At 42.2% G+C, this 20,338-nt stretch overlaps 1 protein-coding gene across 2 annotated transcripts in view; it reads right to left on the bottom strand.

The window, feature by feature from the left end:
- Positions 1-12,957: 12,957 nt before the first annotated feature.
- lepr (leptin receptor) overlaps positions 12,958-20,338 on the bottom strand; it is a 33,229-nt gene continuing 25,848 nt past the window's right edge. For both annotated transcript variants that reach the window (XM_046391737.1, XM_046391736.1), the window contains exons 10-21: positions 20,194-20,293; positions 19,828-19,927; positions 18,622-18,836; positions 17,964-18,118; positions 17,369-17,522; positions 17,182-17,264; positions 16,883-17,096; positions 16,420-16,626; positions 16,238-16,321; positions 16,029-16,122; positions 15,541-15,616; positions 12,958-14,935 (exon numbers count right to left, since the gene is read on the bottom strand). In XM_046391737.1, coding sequence (XP_046247693.1) covers positions 14,009-14,935; positions 15,541-15,616; positions 16,029-16,122; positions 16,238-16,321; positions 16,420-16,626; positions 16,883-17,096; positions 17,182-17,264; positions 17,369-17,522; positions 17,964-18,118; positions 18,622-18,836; positions 19,828-19,927; positions 20,194-20,293 — 2,409 coding nt within the window. In that variant the 3' untranslated portion in view covers positions 12,958-14,008. The remainder of the gene's footprint in view (positions 14,936-15,540; positions 15,617-16,028; positions 16,123-16,237; positions 16,322-16,419; positions 16,627-16,882; positions 17,097-17,181; positions 17,265-17,368; positions 17,523-17,963; positions 18,119-18,621; positions 18,837-19,827; positions 19,928-20,193; positions 20,294-20,338) is intronic.

Genomic DNA, 20,338 nt, shown 5'->3' with positions numbered 1-20,338 from the left:
CAAAGCCAGGACACCCAGCTGTCAAGGTTACAGAGTGAAATAGGTGGGGAATGCAAAGCGTTCTAGAAGCGGTCTAGACTAACTACTGAAGCTCAATTAGAGGGAATATTTTTCATATTTTTATTCCACTGGCTTCTTTTTCTCCTCTTTTTGTTAAATGTGAGTGTTTCCAGTTTCTGCTCTCACCAGTGTGATGGCAGCTCATCATCTGTTATTCAGTAATGTCGCTGCTGTCAACTGAAGTGCTGTCATCTGTCATCTCATGTGCTCCCCTGGCACAGCGAACCTCCACCTACACAATTCATCAGTCAGTCCAGAGTGTGACTTGACTCAGAATCCAGTCACACAAACTTCACTACCACTATGTGTAGACTGACTTCAGTACTGTATTTCAGGAGTTTATCACCTCATAATAATTTCATAACAGTGTTGAATCACCAAAGACTGTCCAGTTTTTATTTTATAGTGCAGTCAAAAACCATTAAACTAATTTCATTAAGCCCTGTCAGCATTTATTTCTGTGTTTATGTTATTTCAGGGATTTTAAATATTTATAATGTCAAACTGACCATACAAATTCCCAACACGTTTAAACACTGTCTATTATAAAAAATAATGACTAAAAGCAGCATATGGTGAGTTGGGGATTAACATGCAAGTGACAATGTGGAATGGATAAATAATGAAGGGAAAAAGACTCACACAGGAGATGAAAGCTGACATATTTCCTGCTTTAAACGCTAATGCTGTTGAGTTGAGTGAAATGGGGAACATCCGTCTGCTCTGCTCTGACTGACAGCAGATGCAGTGCACAAACACACACACATACACACTGAATTTAGATTTTCTAAATAAATGCAAGCTAATATGCACAATACCACTTTTCTGATTTAAGTAGCCTAATACCATCCAAACAGTGCTGTCTTCAGCCTCTGGGAAAACCAGAGATGTGCTAACAATGTGCAGCTCTGTTGAGGTGATGGACTGCTGTGTTTTAATGCTGGTCTCAGTGTCAGCCATTGATTTTTTTTCTGTCCAGGAGACAGTGAAGTTTTTTCTCCCCTACTTATGCACAGCTCTCCTAATAGAAGAAGGCTAAGTGTTTGCAGCTGGTGCTGACGCCTGTGTCAGCACAGCATTTCAGTTTACAACCAACACCCACAAGAAGCCATCACACCAGTTGATGTTAAACAGGGTGCAGAGCAGCACATTTTAACTTGCACTTCATCAACAGATTATGCAAATACCACCACTTCAACATGCGTCCTAGTCAGAGTCCCGATGGGGTATTTTTATTTCCATTTGAGCGTGCTTTTTTCCACAGAGGGTGGCGAGTGTATGGAGACCGCACAAACAGTGTGGGGAGGCTGTAAAAGCACAGTGAACCAGTGGGAAGGTGGAAGGTTTCCTGCTTACGAGACAGGGTACAGGACTCAGGAGGGACACAAATCACTGAGGGGTGATGGAGAAAACACTGACATAAGAATAATTTGACATTTTAGAAAATGTGTTAGTATGTTTTCTTGTTGAGTTAGATGAGAGCAGTGACACCATTTGAATGTCTGGGGCGTAAATATGAAGCTGGAGCCAGTAGGGGAGCTTAGCTTCACGTGAAGACTGGAAGCAGCAAGTCTGTAGCATAGAAGTCACTACACCCAACACAAATTCTGTTTTCACATTTCTGTCTGTGACTGGTTTATTTCTAAAATTAACAGGCGAGGGTTGCTGGAAAAGAAGATACTTGTTTCCCAAAGTTTTTGGATCCTGGTTCCATCTTCATATTTAACAGACAGACATAAGAGTGGTGTTGATCTTTTCTTCTAACTGTGCAGTTATTATACAGAACAATATTGGTTTAAATTAGAATACATGAAGAACAAATTATATCTGTGTAAGGACCCTGTACTTTTTAATATACAGTATATGTCTAAAAAAAGTCACTGACTTCAAAAATAATTTAAACATGCTTGGTTTTCCGGTCCTGTTCATTATTTTTATGGACAGGATTTCTAGGCGCAGCCAGGGGCCGGAGGGTGTCTGGAGCTGAGCCGCAAGGTGAAGCTCTCAATTTACCAGTCAATCTATGTTCCTACCCTCACCTATGGTCATGAACTTTGGGTCATGACCGAAAGAACGAGATCTCGGATACAAGCGGCTGAAATGAGCTTTCTCCGCAGGGTGGCGGGGCGCTCCCTTAGGGATAGGGTGAGGAGCTCTGTCACCCGGGAGGAGCTCGGAGTAGAGCCGCTGCTCCTCCACATCGAAAGGAGCCAGTTGAGGTGGCTCGGGCATTTGTCCCGAATGCCCCCTGGACGCCTTCCTGGGGAGGTGTTCCGGGCATGCCCCACCGGGAGGAGGCCCCGAGGAAGACACAGGACACGCTGGAGGGACTATGTCACTCAGCTGGCCTGGGAACGCCTTGGGGTCCACTCGGAAGAGCTGGAGGAAGCGTCTAGGGAGAGGGAAGTCTGGGTATCCCTGCTCAAGCTGCTGCCCCCGCGACCCGGTCCCGGATAAAGCGGAAGAAGATGGATGGATGGATGGATGTTTGGTTTTCCTGTTGCTGTCATTAAATACATACTATTCCACTGGCTGTTGTGCATGTGATGTTTTGATGCACAACCATCATAAACACTTTGACTCTCCAGTGAAAACCTTGTCAGACCGTCATCCGTCCAATCAGGTTAAGGATAATGGTTATAATGAGCCACAGAGTCGTGCAGCACAGCACCACTAATCTCCTCAAGTAGCCTTTGGTGTCATGACAGCAACCGTTCAAAACAGTTCAAGTCTTCCAACACTGGAAGGGAAAACACCACAGGCCATCTTCCTCTCAGCCTCAGCGTGGCGTGAGAGGAAACCACAGATCAGGGCCTCTTTATTCCCAAGTGATGTCTCCTGACAGAAAACCACCACATCAAGGATGAAAAAATACAGATAAGTGAGAAATAAAAGCACAGTAATTTATTGTAGGACAGTGAGAGAAGATTGGAGTTTGAAACAAGACAAAACTCAAGCAGAGCAGAGGAGCGTAACGTCTTGTGTTATTGGGAAAAGGTGAGCTGTGATAGAGTGAGTCACATGCTAGTTTTCATTTCATGGTTCAGTATTGGGTGGTTTCAGAAGCCTGGCAAACAGAGAGAGTTTGAGCACACTAAGTTGAACTTTATTGAAGTAGATGAAATACAATTTGATGTGGATGCAGTGAACATTGAGCCAAGAATCCCAGATTTCAGCTTCTTCGTGGTCTGTGACGCGAGGCAGCAAAAATCTGACATGACTCTTGTGTGAGTAGTGTTCCAGTGTATGGGAATATAAGAGACAAAAACCCAAGCTTTTGACCAAAGTGATACAGAATATTATGCTGACTCTTTTAAGTGAAAACCCCTTAGGATGTCTGGTAAATTTTTAAAACTTAAATTTAGGTACACTGGATTTGTTTCTTGTTTCTTGCCTCTTGTTTGTGTTCTTGATAATGCTTGAGTTTAAGGAAAGAATGATGTTATCAGCCTATGACAAGTTAACATTGTCCAAATGCATTTCATTTACACCCAACAGGTTTGGCTCCTCTGAGCTTATTTCAGAAAAGAACATAATTTCTCCCATAATTTTATTTTTATGTAAAGTCTAAACCCCTGTGTTTAGGTCCCATCTTGAACCATCAATCATCATCATTACTTTTCAGGCCTCTAGAGGACATGTCCAGCATATAGCAACTTCATCATTCATTTTGAATAGTGTTTCTGTCCACTTGATCAATGTCCAACTCTGGTGTTGGTCTTAGTGCTGCTAAATGCTCCACTATGTTCACCAGGTAGTTGTTTACTGTGTCTATGGTTTGATGCTGAGCAGTATACAGTAGAGGGCTACACCCATACTCATAGAATCTGGGTTACAGTAAGGTAACTTCAGAGCTTTTTCCACAAGAAAAGAGACTTAACCAAAACAGACAGCTGAACAAAAAGCTGAAACTCGTGACAAAGCTCCATCACTTCAAGTGACTCCTTCACATTGTTGGTCATACATTGAATTATAAAAATATTGATTATAGTAACTTTAAATTAGCTGACCACCTTCTTACCTGGATAGTACTTTCTGCTTTATCTAACTAACTCGAAATGTGCAGTAAACTAGACAGTCTGTTAAATCAACCTATGAATAAGGCAAAAATATTAACACAGTAAACAACATTTTGCTAACCAATTCTGTCTTTTTGTCATAAATGAGTGCAAATTAACAATGTGAACATTCAACATCTGTGCTCTCATACTGTAGCCTCATGTTATTAATCAACTCGTCTCTTCCTTCCACTCAAATTAACAACTTGGATCCTACTTGGAACAGTTTACCAGGACGTTCCCAGACGGTGGAATGTGCACAGCCATCCCATGAGCCAGTTGCTACCGTTGAGTGTTTTTACTCTAGAGATCCTCGGGCTCTATGGGACACTGAGGGAAACAAACAAAGGGGCAAAACTGGGCCTTGGTGTTCCCACCGAGTGACGTAACCCAACGTCGGTCAAGGTCAGCAGAGGCCAGGCTTTTTGGGGAATTGTTGTTGCAGTTTCCAACGGCTACCCAAAGATGTTGCGGTGAAGTAACTCATAACATGGTTGGAGACGAAGCCATCTGTTTTGAGTTAGCGTGACTGGGTGTGCATGTGCGTGAGTGCTTGCGTGTTTGTTTCTCAGCAGCAGGATTCCTCGGCCGCAGCTTATCTGTAGGTTGTTGTCATTGAGGCCTTTTTGTGTTCACTGCTCACTGTTTGCCAGATATAAATGTATTTGAAGGCAAATGTCGCTGAGGTCAGGTTTCTTGGCAGCAAATTGACAGACAGGATAAGGCAATTAAAACAACAGACACAGGGGTGGGGTGGGGGGGATGAGATATGACACTCACAACTCAATACAAGGTTATATCACTTCCAGTTTGTTTGAAGACTGAATGGAGGATTGATCTTGTAATCCTCGACCACAGAGTCAAGGCTCCGAGATTCATTGTTATTCCGCTTGAACAGTCGATATTACTTTGAGGTCCTTATATTGTTGGAATATCAAATAGATCTGTTCCAGAATACAGTATAGAGGAGGCTTAGAGAGTAGTTCGACACAGTATTTCTTTTTTTATTTATTCAATATTAGTGGCTGAATACAGAAGCTATCAGGTGCATTTACACTACTGCCAAATGAGTTTGTGTGTTACCTTAAATCATATGTGATTGGGTGTCTCTTTGAGAGAGTGTCTTTTGGCTCATTTCCTGTCATCTTCACTGTCTGATATCAAAATAAAGGCAAAAATACTCAAATATATATACTTATATGCTAATAAAAATACATAGTATCTAGTAGTATCCAGTTATCTAGTCCCTGGGTGAGAGCCAACATTCAAAATTAGCTACTGGATTGTGATGAATTAAACATGCAAGTTGTGTGGGACTGCAAAAATAAGAGCATTTTTTTAAACCTCACAAAACCTCTCCTAATGGTGTGACTGAGGAGATCTGTTTGCATGTTGTCGTAGGACTAAAGTATCTCCATCGGGCTGTCTTTTAATCCAGTGCGGTTATTTTGTGTTTTCAGTTTTCCTCATGTGCAAGATGTTGGAAATTTCTTCTGTGATTCATCTTAAATATCTCTTGATGTGTCTCTTCAAGAGAAATACAGTATTTACAGACAGTAAATATAGTGCACTCTGTGGTTATTTGGGAATGATCTTGTACACAGCCAAATGTAATCCTAAGAACCTATGGAGCCAAATCAGGGCCAGTTCTCGATCAATAATTCACCGATTCCAAAGATTTTTGCTTCTAGAAGTCATTTACATGGGATACTAAGATCTGTAAGGTGTGAACATGTTTTATTGGTCATATAAAAACCTATTTATTTGGCTTATTTTCAACAGGACAGTTTGGCCGTTTCATGTAATCATCTGACACTAGCCAGTAGCTGCATATGCTGGCTAACGTACGCTGTGCTAGCCCTAACTTAATTTCCAGCTTTAGCCAATTCCCGTTAAGGTATGCCCCAATGTTACAAAAATGATCCATCATTATAACATTTGGGCTAATTTCTCAGAGTGTCTATGCAAAAAAAAAAGCCAACATTTTGTCTGCACCGACATTTCAACCTGCCGGCTTTCTTGGAGGTGCCGACACCACTGCTGGCCAATTCTTCGCGATGTTCACAGGTGCATGTGGAAGTTGGAAAATGTTAAAGTGTGGTTGTTGAACTGCACAATCAGGCATAGTTTATTGCCCTTATACTGCGATTGGTGTCAAGTTTGGTTTAAAGTGGCTTGCTAAACAGAACCTTATCAATGGCGTCCGTTTTTCACTGCCTATAATGTTAATATTGTTGGAACTTGACACAGGGATGTGGACTCAGAAGCAAAGCTCAAAGCCAGCAGTAAGGTTTAACAAAGGTTTTACTTGGGTAAATGATCAAACAAAAGACGCTCTCAGTGGAGGATACAAAAAATAACAGGAAGTGCTCTCTGAAGGGGACCAAAAATATAAACTCAAAGCAACAAATTCAATAAACTAGACCTGATGATCTCTTGGAGCCTGACAGAACACATGCGATCATGACACAAGACAAAAGGAGGCAAGGACTATTTATACATGAGGGAGGGGAACACAGGTGAGACCAATCAGGGCTGGAGAGACAATCACAGTGGAGGGAAAATCACACAAAGGGAGGAAGTCAATATTAAGAGATATTTAAGATGAATCACAGAGGAAATGTCCAACATCTTGGACCTGAGGAAAATTAAAACACAAAATAACCGCACTGGATTAAAAAGCAGCCTGGTGGAGATACTTTAGTCCTACGACAACATGCAAACAGATCTCCTCAGTCACGCCATTAGAAGAAGCTTCACCTTTCAAATCTCAAATCTTTTGAGCCTGATTTGGCTCCATAAGAACCCTGATGAAGGCTTGTAGGGATAAAAAGGTTGATGCTCTATATCAGTAAACAGTAGGGTTCTTTTCCACTAGACAGGACAGAAAGCAATTTGTTTGCTTAAAGAAATCTATCTGACATGACCACACCTAGTTTGGGCATTTAAAAAGATCTATACTGTTAATGCTGTTACATGGTTAATATGCATCTCATGAGAGCAGTGGTTCATCTTTCCAGTAATACATTAAAGGAGTGTAACACACCATAAAGAGATGCTCTTCTGTAGTGCTGACACAGCTCATTGACATGTCTTGCATAACCCACATTTCAATCTACAAATGCCCACAAAAACACCTGACAAAGACAATCCATATCTGCACTTCACTGTGGACCATTCTCTCCTGTGTCATATCCTCAGTACCTACTTCATCTGGGAGTCAAATGAACTGTAAAAATACCAACGTAATTGTCTACGACTGCTGTAAACATTCAAAGAGAAAGCAGGCTATCAAGCCCTTGGCTTGAAACCTACTTTGGTCATCAGAGATCAAAGGAATATTTCCAGAAAGGGGGAGTCACAAAATAGGGAACAAGTGCACAGAAGCCTGGGGTGTTGCTTTGCCACATGCCTGTTGTGGACCTCAAACCAATTAGGCCGTAATTGAGTGTCAGAGAGAAAGGAGGCCATTCAGCTGAGCCTCTTTCACCCAGTTAGCCAGAGACAAGCATGTTTTGTGACACACGTACTGACTGATCTGAAGGCATTTCGTTCATTCGACCCACTTCTGAAAAGGCTGCCCCGGGTCCTTTTCACAGCGCTCATGTGCATCTCACGTTTTCTCCCACAAACAAGTGGATAAATGGGTTTTACCACGCAAATGGCTGGGTTAATGGTTTGGGTTGAATACCAGTTTGTGCCCTATAAATATGTGGGGTAATGGTTCTTTTCCCTCCTGCGCACAAGTAGAATAATGGGTCACAATCGACAAGAACAATCTCTGTGGTGGCATCTTTCTGTAGAAGCAGTGTGGAAGTTGGTCACCATTAAGCTCATGTGACCCAGTGGCTCCGTCAACAACAAACAACAACAGACAACAGTAGCAATTTGTAAAGTATCTATCAGCAATAATGTTGAAAATACAAACTCACTATATAGTAGGCAGTCTGAGTGACCTTCAGAATGGGAATGGGACTTTAGGCAGGTGGAGAATAGCACAAAACATGATGGTCCTTCAGGGCTGTATCAGTGTGATGAAGCCATTATAGAGTAAAATCTTTATGGAATAAAGTGTGGTATATCAGAGAAGAGCTGTGCAACTCAAACACAAACACCAAATAGGACCACATCCTAGAAATGTCAGCAATATTGACCTTCTCTTTATCTCCATCACCTGTTGGTGATACAAAAAGGTGGAAAATTCCAGCTCTGAAGGGAAAGACTGCCAGGTGTCTGAAGATATATTTCATACAACCTGCATCATCAAACAGCTCATATATTTACAACACTGTCTGGGAAAGCAATATGCTTGTCTGCCCAAATCCTCTCAGAGGCCTCCACAAGAGAAAGGGCCCCAAGAGAGGGGTCCCAGGGGTCAGCACAGCTTCTGTCTGCATGCATTTTTCCCCTCTCCCACTCTCAGCCTCACATCCCACCCACCCCACTCTGTTTGCTCTGCTCTCTTCCACCTGCTGCTTCGGATGCTTTTTTACCTCGTGTTTTTCCAATGCCTTTTCACTGTGGCTTCCCTCAACCCATATTTTTCACCCTTCATGCTTTGTTTTCGTCCCTTTGCTTTCTCTTCTCGTCTCTCCTTCTCCTCATGAATGTTGATGACATCGATTTCCCTACAACTGAGCTGTAGTCGAGCCAAGATTACAGATTACAGGGAAAGAGGGAGAGAGGCTTTACATTCCCAGAGAAGCCAAATCTATCCGGTGCTGTGATGCCCAGCAACCAAGCCAAGTTGCTTTTTTTGTCTTACTAAAAGAAGTAGCACAGCCAATGCAGCTCCAAACCAGTAAAGGAGGATTTCTTTTGTAGTGAACTTGCCACAATCTGACCTTTACCCCAGATGTTAAGGCCTTCAAAGCCAACGTGGATAAACATCAGTAGCTAAAACCCTTCATGATTGCTGCATGAATTAATGCCAGGCGATCAATGAAGGATTTACAATGTCAAGCTGCTAAATCTTTGTCCTGATTCCCATTAACACGGTTGATGGCAGCAACCAGAGCATGAACAGTGACGTCAGTACAAAAATACACACACATTTTAGGTTAATTACTCAGTTTACTGATGGATGGTTGAGAATGTTGTATTGTGCAAAATAATTTCAATATGACACATGAAGCTTAGTAGCAACAGATTGTCATAAACAAGCTAAACTTTTTATGGAGCAATGAGGAACATGTTGACGTTTTTTCGGTTTCATTCCACAAAGTGATTCAGTACATCTGGTTTGATTTAGACAAATTCACTCTTTCTAACCAATGTGTTTTTAGAGGTTGGGGAGGATTTAGGTAAATTATACTTGTGACTTAATTTTGCATCTCATCCAGCAGTGGTGGATGTTTTCTTACCGCGGTGGATAACCCCAGCTAAACAGCAACAAGAACGTTTACTTTTAGGTCCCTCCTGGGTTGTGTTGCCAATTAGCATCCTGGCCTTTCTTAAAGGGCCAGACCAGAGTGTTTACAAGATGTAGCCCTTAAAGCAGCACTAATCAATATATTTTAATCAATTTGTATTTGAACATCTAATGAGAGAGGTGTATCTTATAGAGAAGAACACAGATACACAGAAAACTGTGTTCTTTCATCAGAATGATCAACACAACTCCTAAGTAATCAATGTGTAAGTGGAAAGGTAGAGAAAAACAAATAACTATAAACACAGTTGCATGGTTTGCAAAAATGCTTAACTGTGACATGATTTGTTGTAAATAAGGTAAAACAAGCCAAGCTGCTGACAAGGTCTGAGGTTTTACCTGTAACCTCTGTGGACCAGACTGTCGTCTTTGCCTCTTCAGTTGTTTTCTTCTCCTTTTCCGCATCCCAGAAGTCGATCACTTCCAGATGACAACAGCATCCAGTTCAGAGATAAATCAGTCAGGTTTATTTTTGAAGAAAGCTGGAATAACTCAGAGATATTTCTTGGAGGGTGAGGACGTTTTCTGGGGAAGTGTTTGTGCAGAGACAAGGAAAATTAATCAAAAGAAATTTAATAAAAATCAAATTCTTATGTACTGCATGTACTCATATACACATTTCAGTGTAACACTGACTTGACTCCACACCGCTGATATACCATAAGTTCTTGATTACTTTATTGTAATTGTTAAAATAACATTAATGCAAACAAAGCATACTTGAGTGTGAACTTAAGATGTTTCACATCATATCATATGACCACCAAGAAAAAATATTTTGTTAAAAATGTTTTCACAGTTGTTCTTATGCATTTTAGAGCCTCTACGGTACAAAGGCCTCCCGGGGATCTCATGGCTTTGAGCAAGATCATTTGTGCCAGGAACATTCAATAGCTCATACGATTTTCCAAAGGAATATTTAAGTTAATACACCTAATCTTATTGATCACCAGTCACTTTTTCTCCACCAGTGAACAAAAGCTCACTCTTAAGAACAAGATTACTGCATTTCACAGATACTTAATTTGTTTACACCAGCTCTCTGGCAAAGTGTTGTGAGACTTTCAAAGACCTAATGAGCTAAAAAAAAATCACACTTGAATAAGTTGCAGTAAAGAAGATTTAATATTTTCCACAAAGGTCGTCTTAAATATAACAATAAAAAGGTTTCTTACTTACTGTTCCGTCAGAAGAGGTCCCTCACCTCTCACTGCTTCGACTGCAGCTCAGTGTTGGTGATGCTAATTTGTCACAGCTGAGAGATCAGCAGAGCTGCAAAGAACATTCACATGTGCAGCATTGCTCCTTCAGGCCGTCTTATCTCACGACCCCGTGTTAAGCTGCTGCTCTGCTGACCAGGAAGCAGGTAACAGGGCTGCTGCCAGGGGGCTTCAGGGGGGAATCTGGGTCACTTGACCAGACAAAACATCACTCTGGAAGCTTGGATTTTGATCTTTTTGATCATGAGTGGGATGTAATTTCGCCTACATCTTAATTTGAACCACTTGTGTCCAATGGCTTCCTGGCTGGGGTCCTTAAAGTTATTATCACCTCAGGGAAGACCTCTGTGCACAGTTCAGAAGACATAATCCTAAACTTCCAAATTACAACCATAAATATAACTTCTCCCCCTCTCTGTGGTGTTTCCCTCTCTCTGTTACCACAACTGACCCAAGCATCAGGCCTCTGTGCTTTCAGCCAGCAGCTCTCTGCACACCATGTCCTTCTATGGCGAATACCAGCGACTCAGCACCGAGGGCCTTTAAGGATACGACTGCTTCCTTACTGAACTCCATGAGTGGTGCTTTTCTGCCCCCGTGTGGCTGTAAGATATAATTACATCTGTGTGGACGAAGTGTTCAGATAATTTACTTAAGTACTTCAGTAAAAGTATTAATACAACTCACCTCCATGCATATGAAATTAAACATCTGCCTGTAAAAACAAAATGTAAAGATTAATTGCGTGACAGTAAATGAAGAGACTTTTGATTTGTGTGATGTGATTTTTTTTTTTTTTTTTTACAATTAGACTACACAGTTAGCTGCTCTAAGTTATAAATAACAACATGATTGCAGCAGAAAAACTCTGACTGCCTGTTTAAACCTCAATTTCACCATTTGTACATAAGAATTAGGTTAAACTTTGGTTATAGTGACCTCTAGTGGCGCTTAAGTGATTTCTACAGCTCAAAACACAGGTGGGCCACTGCTGAACATTAAATTAAACTGCAGCTCACAAAAAACACAGCGATTATGTCGAGACCACAGCTTAAATGGTATACAGTACATGGCATTGTATACCTGGAGCGTGAAGTCATTGTGATGTATTTGCTTCATTCAGCCACAAGGTGACAGAATATTACTGCAGTTTAAGAAAGTGAGATGCGTAGTTTTGCGTTCATGTTTATCTACTTATTTAGTTTTTTTTAGTTATTTACTTATGTAGTTTTTTTGTGACATTTACGCATGAATGTCACAACTGAATGGGATCATTTCTCCCACAGAGCAAAGAGACAGTGAAGTGCTCAGTGGGGAATTCTTAAAGATGCACTCAAAAAGCAATGAGAAAGGTTGAAATCTTTAAATGTGTGCAAAAGAGGAAACTCGTGTGTGAGGGAGCAGCTGCATTTATTATAGCAAAAGGCCTTTTTGGTTACATAGCCAAGACTTCATAAACCAAAACTGAAAAAAAAGTGAAGACTCAGAGAAACAAATTAAATTGGGAAAAATGTGGTTATCACCTCAAATGCAGTACATCATTTCTACATTTAAGCCTGGATGTTCTGCTGCATCGAGTTTGAAAATCCAAGAAATGTGAGCAAATGGTCTCCACCCCGACAGATGACAAATGTACTGCAGAGATTTATTATGTAAGACTCAGACAGACGTAGAATCTTATGTAAAGAGGTGTTTTTATATGGGATGCACAAAAAGAAGCCTAAAGAATAAAACCCTCTGAACACAAACATGCAATAAAAAAGAGGCACAACATGGAGGAGAAGAGCTGAGTGTTTGGAATCGCTCAGACTTCTGCTTTGGGTGGGGACAACTTGTCCTGAGAGAGAGGAACCTGATGCAACAGCATATCCAGGCCTGAAGGAAGAAATTTCTGATTTGGTACAGTGTTGTTGTTGTTTTGTTTTGTTTTTTTTTTATTCTGAGTCAAGATTATGTTGACTTGATTTGGTTTGTTTTTTGGACTTTTTGGTAGTTTGTCTGGTGAAAACTGGCATAAATAATCCCAGAAAGACAATCCTTATCGCACACTAACTAATCCAGTTAGGACACATACCTGAATGAATCTACAAAGAGAGTCAGGTATTGTCTCTTGATTGAACTAAGAAAGGCTTTTTGTCTTTACTGATGATTGAACAGTACCGATCCCTGTTACACAAGACAGACACACTCACAATGAACACTTTATTTTCACCATGAAAAATAGACAAAGGATCTCAATAATATACAATAACAATAACTCTCAATTTCTGTCAGCCACATTTCAACATTTCTCTAATGTTGCTTTTCTGTCTTCCTCTGCTTTCAAATATACATTCTTTTGTCTTTTATTTTACACTGGACAGCAGGAGTTCGTGTTCATGGCCAAAACACAGAAAAAAAATAGTTATTACATTTCTCACAAACTGTAACAGAGCCTCAAACACATTACAAGTACAAAAAGACATTCTTTGGGTTGGTGGGTGAGTTAGTCCATGCAGATGGTGTTGCGCAAGCTGCCTAAAAATGCAGTAAAATCTTTGTCCAAAATTCACAGACTACATCTGTTTTCATTGTGACCTGGTTCCATTTAGTCACACTAATAGCTTTGGAGTGACATCCAATGTTTGTCTTCACTTCACAGTCTAATGTGCTCTAAGGAAACCAAAACTGAGCAGATCATGTGCCTTTTCCCCTCTCGCTTTCTGTGCCTTTAATTATTCTCTTTGAATCTCTTTCATGCTTCGCTTAAAATGCAGCCAAAAGAACTAAGCAGAGCACGAAACGAAACACAACTTGTTTTCTACACGGCAGCAGATGAGTGAACAAAGGCACACGCCTTTTTTTTTTTTTATGTGCAGCGAAGGTATGACCACCTGTGATATGTGAGTTTAATGTTTCCAGACTCTCCTGCATCAGTAACCAACTGCAGTGTGGCACAGTAGAATCTGGGTTTTGAATCCCCATAAAGAAAGAAAGAAATGCCTCTTAAATGAGGCTTGTGCCCCCCTGAAATCTCTTCCCAAAGAACACAATAGCAGCACTGATGAACATCATTTGCAATCATACATAATCGAGGTATTTTTTATTTATTTATTTTTTACATTTTCCAGCTCCACACCTGACTATATCTGAGGGAACGTGTGCAAATCCGCTTTGGTAAATGCTGAATCATAACGCAGTCCACGATGTCAACGGATTTAAAGGCGCACATTCTCATTTAAATGGAGTCCGTGTGAGAGTCACAGCTGGGGTTTGCCGTCTTGTGCCTGAGCTGTGAGTTGCCTCGTGCATGGAGCAGTTCTGAACTGAGGCAGGTACAGTGGAGAGAAGCCACGCGCTGGCGGCGACTGCAGCTCGTTCGAGTCCTCGGAGGCGAGCAAAGGGTGCGACTCCGCAGAACAGTCTTCTCTGTTCAAAACCACATTTTTGAGCAGCTCAGTGTTTGTCTCCATGTCTCTCTGCTTCTCGTCTTCCTCGCTTTCCTCGTCCTCTGCTGGATAGTCCATTCCTAGATAATACAAGTCCTTCTCCTCCCTCGCCTGCTCTTCTACTTCTTGCTCTGATGTTTCAGAAAGCTCCTCAATAGAATTATAGGAGCAGGAGCGCCGCGGGTCGTCCAGCTCCCACAGGCCCCCGGGGAAAGATCCAGAAATGTCCGAGTTGTTTGCGGAGAAATTGCCTTCATCACTGGAACTGCTGCCACTGCCATCCTTGTAGTGGAGATGAATGGGCTGCTGCTCCTGCGGCTTGGGACCGGAGAGCAGCACGGTGGTGTATGTGACTGAAGACTGGGCAGAGCTGTCAGTGCTGCCTGGGGGCTGGTCTGCTGGGGGGTCGACTAGCTGTAACTGATCGATTATTGGACTTGAACTGGTTAAAGCATCCAGATTAAGAGCAAAGGAAGGAGCGCCACCTCGGTGCACCTCACCTTCCCCGGGCTCCGCTTGGTCAACCTCTGAGTCAAACCCCAGCAGAAGAGAGACAGATAAGGTGGTAGCTGGCTCCGGAGTCAGGGACACGAGAGGGGCTTGGACCAGAGCTGCAGTGGGAGCTGAGATGTCAACCTTGTCCACTATCACGGCTTTGGAAATGTTCTCAGAAGGCAGGAGCAGCGGCCAGGTTGGGAGGCCCTCTGATGGGCGGAACAAGTGATCAAACGTGTCAGCCTAGAAAGAAAAAAAACACATATGAAGAATATGGGGTGATATTAAGACAATAATAAATAAAATAAATGGTTAATAAGGGAGACTAGTTTTTCATGGCAACATGCCTCACAGTGATCTTGTCCTGTGTTGCCAGGTTTCCCAGCATGCTTAGTGCAGCTAACCAGCCAAAGCTTGCGAAGGCATATTGTACTGAGCTAAAGGAATCTACAGCGTGTTGCATGCTGGACTATTTCTTGGCCGGTATAGTGACCTCTAGTAACCCTGACTTCCTGCACTCCTGTTGTCACCGAGAGGCTGATGGACAGAGACAAGCTAGAGGTTTCCCTGTTTTTGCTGTGCTCAGCTATGCAAGGCAGACCAGCAGCTTGGCTGTAGCTTCATATCTGACACACAGACATGTTACTGATCTTCTTAACTCACTTGTGCAAGAAAGCAAATAAATCTCACTTGTCCAAAATGTTTCCAAAGTTCTTCCTTAAATAACTCCATGTCTAATTTAAGTACACTGTTGTGCACAGTCATGCAAAAAATCACATTCAAAAGCCTATAAAAGTACAAAATTGAAATTTGAATGGATTTTGCAGTAGTTTCACATCCATTTTTACCTTTTTGAAGTCTAGTCCTTTGGCCCAGGAGCACTTGTTTGGGTTGGGCACATCCTTCCACACAAACCTTTTCATCCTGTAAAGAAATGCAGCAGATATTTAGGTTTCACCTCTCTGTCTAAAGGTTTCTTTCCTTCCTGCGTTCCTCCTCCGCCTCCCATCAGCTAACATCCAGTGTAATTACACCTTGTGACCTGTTAAATGTCACACTTCTAATTTTTCATGTGCAGCATCACTGCTACCTAAATTGAACTGCATCCCAGAGATTTCCATTATTTATCATTTCTGATGAATGCAGTATATACCATTAGTATTATACTAAGATCTGCATGTCAAAAATGAGGTGTCTTCTGTGAAACAAAAACTCATTTAATATCAGAGGTTTTACACAGTGATTCTTGCTTTGTCACTGAACATAATTGTTCAGTTTAATTCATCTGCAGTGAAATCTTCTTCAGAGAGTTTTTCACACCAACAGGAACTCTTACTGGTTTTGGGAGAGGATCAAGGTGACGAACAGGACGACGGCGAGGAAGGAGATGATCATCAGCATCATATAGGCTGCAGGGTCCCCTCTGGTGGCTGGAACGGTTAGAAAATACACATACAGAGCCATAATGAATAACACAGTGAAAATGCTGACATTTTTTAATGTTGAATACGATGCTGATACAACAGCAAGAAAACTGGCGCATACCTGTCGTGTACGCTGGCTCGCCTTCTCCATCAGCAAACACAGGGTACAAGTAGAAGCCACAATCCTCAGAGCCAAAGAAATCACCTGAAATTACATATCAAAATCATGCTGGCTAAGTACACTCCAGTAACACGTCGAAGTATAAAGTCATCGACAAACAGGCAGAGAGGAAATCACGTCACCTCTAAGATAAGTGGGACGGTCAGTGTAGGGTATTCTGGCCCACGTGTCTCCACTCAGGCCTTTGTGATGGTCAGAGTCCTGCTGCCTCTGTGGAGACCACTGGACCACCATGAAGAGGGGTACAGAGCTGTTGTCCAACAGAGTCCACGACAGAGACACACAGGTGCTGTTGATAACCAACACACTGAACGAACGCATGCAGCGGCCTGCAGCACAGAAAAGGAAAACAATGAGCGAATATGCTGCTTTCAGGTGCCTCCTACGCTTATGGTCCCATTTTTTTTTAAAAAAGTCCATGTAAGTAGTATATGGGCTGGGGAAAACATTTTGATTCTGCCTGCTAGCAGTCTGTCCACTGTCCACCAACACAACGGCTTTCCATCTCTGTCTTAGCTATCCTGGACACTGCAGCCTCCAGAACAAGGCTGTGAGACTACAATCCTTACGTCTCAGCTCACTCACGTTTGGGTCGTCTCTCCAGTGTCATGTTGATGTTGTTAGTGGAGCTGCCCAGATTATTGTAAGCCTCCACAGTCACAGTTTGGAGCATCTGGTTCCACTCGAAGCTGTAGGAGGACGCCAGCTCTATCTGCTTCCTCATCACAGAACCACTCAAGTCCTGGTGCTGGACTATAAATCCATCCACACAGTAAGTGTCCCCTGATATTTGGAGATGCTGTTTAAAAAAAAGGCAGGGAACATTTTTTAAATACCATGTCTCAGTCACAAGCTTGGAAATGATCAGATTTTAGTTTGTGTACCTCAAACAGCAGAGTGACATTAGTCTGGTTTCTGTATGGATCATCCTGAAGAATTCTCCAGAAATCAGGACCGCGTTCAGGAGCTGAGGGTTAGCGACCGACAATTGCATCACACAACAACCAGAAGGACAAGTGTGATTTAATTAGGCATCACAGTGTTCAACAGTGACACAGTGTTTGACTGTACCTCTGCTGTTCTGAGGTGTGGAGTAAACCGGGTCGCTCCATTCGCTCCAGTAGCCAGTGCCGCTGGCGTGCATGCAGCGTACTTGTACCACATAAACCCGGCACATGTCGGACACTGCGACCTCCGCCCACGGCACCCGCACTGGATTCTGTACCTGCAGGAATGACAGTGCTTGTTTGGGATAAAAGAAAACAACATGTGGGATGTGGAGTACACATCTGTTTCATCTGAGAGAAAATTGTTTTCCCAAATTCCTCATTATTTTGAGCATCCAATTTCTAAGAAAAAAAATCAATAAGAGGACCCGAATATGGTCTCATATCAGATCATGTCAAAGAGACATGAATCCATGTCAAAGCATTGTGTGTGACTTATTTACCAGCTGAGGCCGGGACTCAGTTCCAAAATTTTACCCTAATATGCTGCTCTTGATAAATAAACGTCTTTCTTACAGCAAGAAGAACATTTTGGAAAGATAATTAGATGGAAAGCATGTTGCTTTTTACTCTAAAATAACAGCAAATTGCTGTGTGATGATCATCAGCTTTGCTAATTACACAGTAATTACAAGAGACAATGTCACAGACAAGCTCACCTTCCACTCCGGCTGGGCTCTCACAGCGGATGGGGACTGGTACCGAAACTGACACTGGAGCCCCTCGACTGGCAGGGAAGGAGGCTCCCATGTGACCGTCAGTACTCCACTGCTCTGGCTCACTGCCTTCACATTAGTGGGCGGGTGGGGTTTCACTGCAGGGGGGAGATGCACAGGGACCACGTGAGCTGGTCTCATGCAGCGGCAGAAAGTGTGATAAACAAGAGAGCAGAAAAAAGGCTGACATGCACGTCTCAACAACATGTCAGACATGACCAGTTTGTGCTCATCACTACTTTAACCTCAGTCTCAAAAGGATCTTTTCAAACGTACAACTCATTCCCCGTGAATATTTAATCCAGCCCTGGTTTCCTTTGAAGTTCAGTCGCCATAAAAAATGCTGTTTGATTAATATAAAATACAAATTTTCAAATATGCCAATTAGACGTTCCAGATCACCTTGAACATCTCAAGTAACAGGGAGGAAATCGATATGTTTTAGCTATTTCTGCGTGATATTTTATTTAAAAAGCACACATAAAGAATTCCATAACATAGGAAGTAATGATAACCTCCTTGACTAATCATGACAATAAGGAATTCGTTGATACACCAACAGAAGATAAGAAGCATCTTTAAATCAGACTCTCGTGCTCACCATGGTCTATGGGGGACAGGTAGACGGGTTTCGACCTGATGGGGCCCAGTAGAGACGGCACCTCCAGCCACAGCTTGTAGCAGTTCATCCTCAGAGGCTGAATGGTGCAGGTTTTCTGCCTCAAGTGGACCTGCAGGCAAGCGTGCCCCATCTCCCCCACTTTCTCACCCGCTCTTTCCCGTTCCTCCATCACGTCACACGGCAGGTCAGCCCACCTGCCATGAAAACAGAGCAAAATAAAATAAAGAGGTGAAGAAGAAGATGAAGCTTTTGTCATGTCGTTCCCTTCAGACTTTTGTTTCTGTCTTTCCCTTAACAGAACCTGATCATTACAGTACATTTGTGCAAGTGATGTACTTGAGTACCAGTAATTTTGAGGTACTTGTACTTGAGCATTTCAATTTGACACTACTTTATACTTCGCTCCACCACTTCACAGTGTCTCAGAGAAAGATTCTACTTTTCCCTTTGCTGCATTTATTCAATAACTTTAGTAAGTAGACACCTTTCAGTGTGGGAATCAATTTTGTTCAATTTTCTCCATCAAGTAAGTTCAGCTCAACCGAGGACATTTTAAAAACCTGATTATTTCATGTTTCTTGCTCCGTCTCCTTCCTTCAAAGCTCTTCTTAGTGACACTGCTACATTCCCAGACCTCATCAGTTAACTGGGTGAGAGTAATGTTATTATTACCAATAAGAGGGATGGCCAGATTAGGCTGTAATAATTAAAAACTTCTATCACTTAAAAACAGCAAAATATGTTTTGCAGCTTAATAAAACCATGGTGGATATTTTTCCATCTAGAGGGAGGACCGGAGTAAAGACACGCAGTTATGAAGTACAATGTAGTGTTGCACAAGAGGTGTAACACTTGGCACTTGGCAAATAAAACATTACATCATAAGTCCTCATTGTTGTTGTCTGGGCGTAATTCTTTTCAGAGACTGTCTGTTGTTCCAAGGTCAGTAATACAAGTGACACTGACTTTAGAGTTTAGATCTCAAATAAACTTCCTGGTCTCACTTTACTATGTCCAGGATGTGTTCAATAAAGGTTACTGTCTGGTACACTGTGTTCAGCGGCGTCCAGGTGGTCAGCACACTGAGTGCTGAACGCTGATGTAAGTTTAAATCAACGTTTGCCCGTACAAACATCTGAGCACACACAAAAAGGAGTTAATGTAAAATGTAAAGTGCTGCTTTACCTGGACCTGAATTCCGGTTTAGTCCACTGCGTGTTCTTCCAGCTACACTCCATAGCGTCAATATCCCCGTTCGTCTCACAGTTTATATCAATGGAAGCTCCTGAAAGACGCAGGCAGAAACAAAACCACATATTTAGGTACAAACTTCACCTGAGATAGCCTCTGTGCACTGGGATTTGTTTTGGTTCACGTTGTTGTGCTGTCACATGCCGCCACTCTCTTTCCTGTCTTTGTCCACTGCAGTGGAAAAGTGACGCAGAGAGGGACACGGACTTCCAGCAACTGTACATGAATTGCGTCTTCCTTTCTTTTGACATGTACTAATAATAGTCAGTGCAGAATATTTAGCTGTGCGACAAAGCTCACCCTCTACATAGATCTGGCTGTATGGGATGGTCCACTCTTGAGTACACTGCAGGAGGTCATACATGCGAGTCTCAGAAGGACGCACTGTGATCTGGCTGACCTGTTTTGGCAAAGTAAAAAGTAAGATCTACAGAATGATTTACAT

Source organism: Scatophagus argus, chromosome 6 (assembly GCF_020382885.2).
Source record: "Scatophagus argus isolate fScaArg1 chromosome 6, fScaArg1.pri, whole genome shotgun sequence".
Classification (NCBI taxonomy): Eukaryota; Metazoa; Chordata; class Actinopteri; family Scatophagidae; genus Scatophagus; species Scatophagus argus.
Note: the sequence above shows the minus strand (reverse complement) of the source record. Positions and strands in the feature narration are given on the sequence as shown.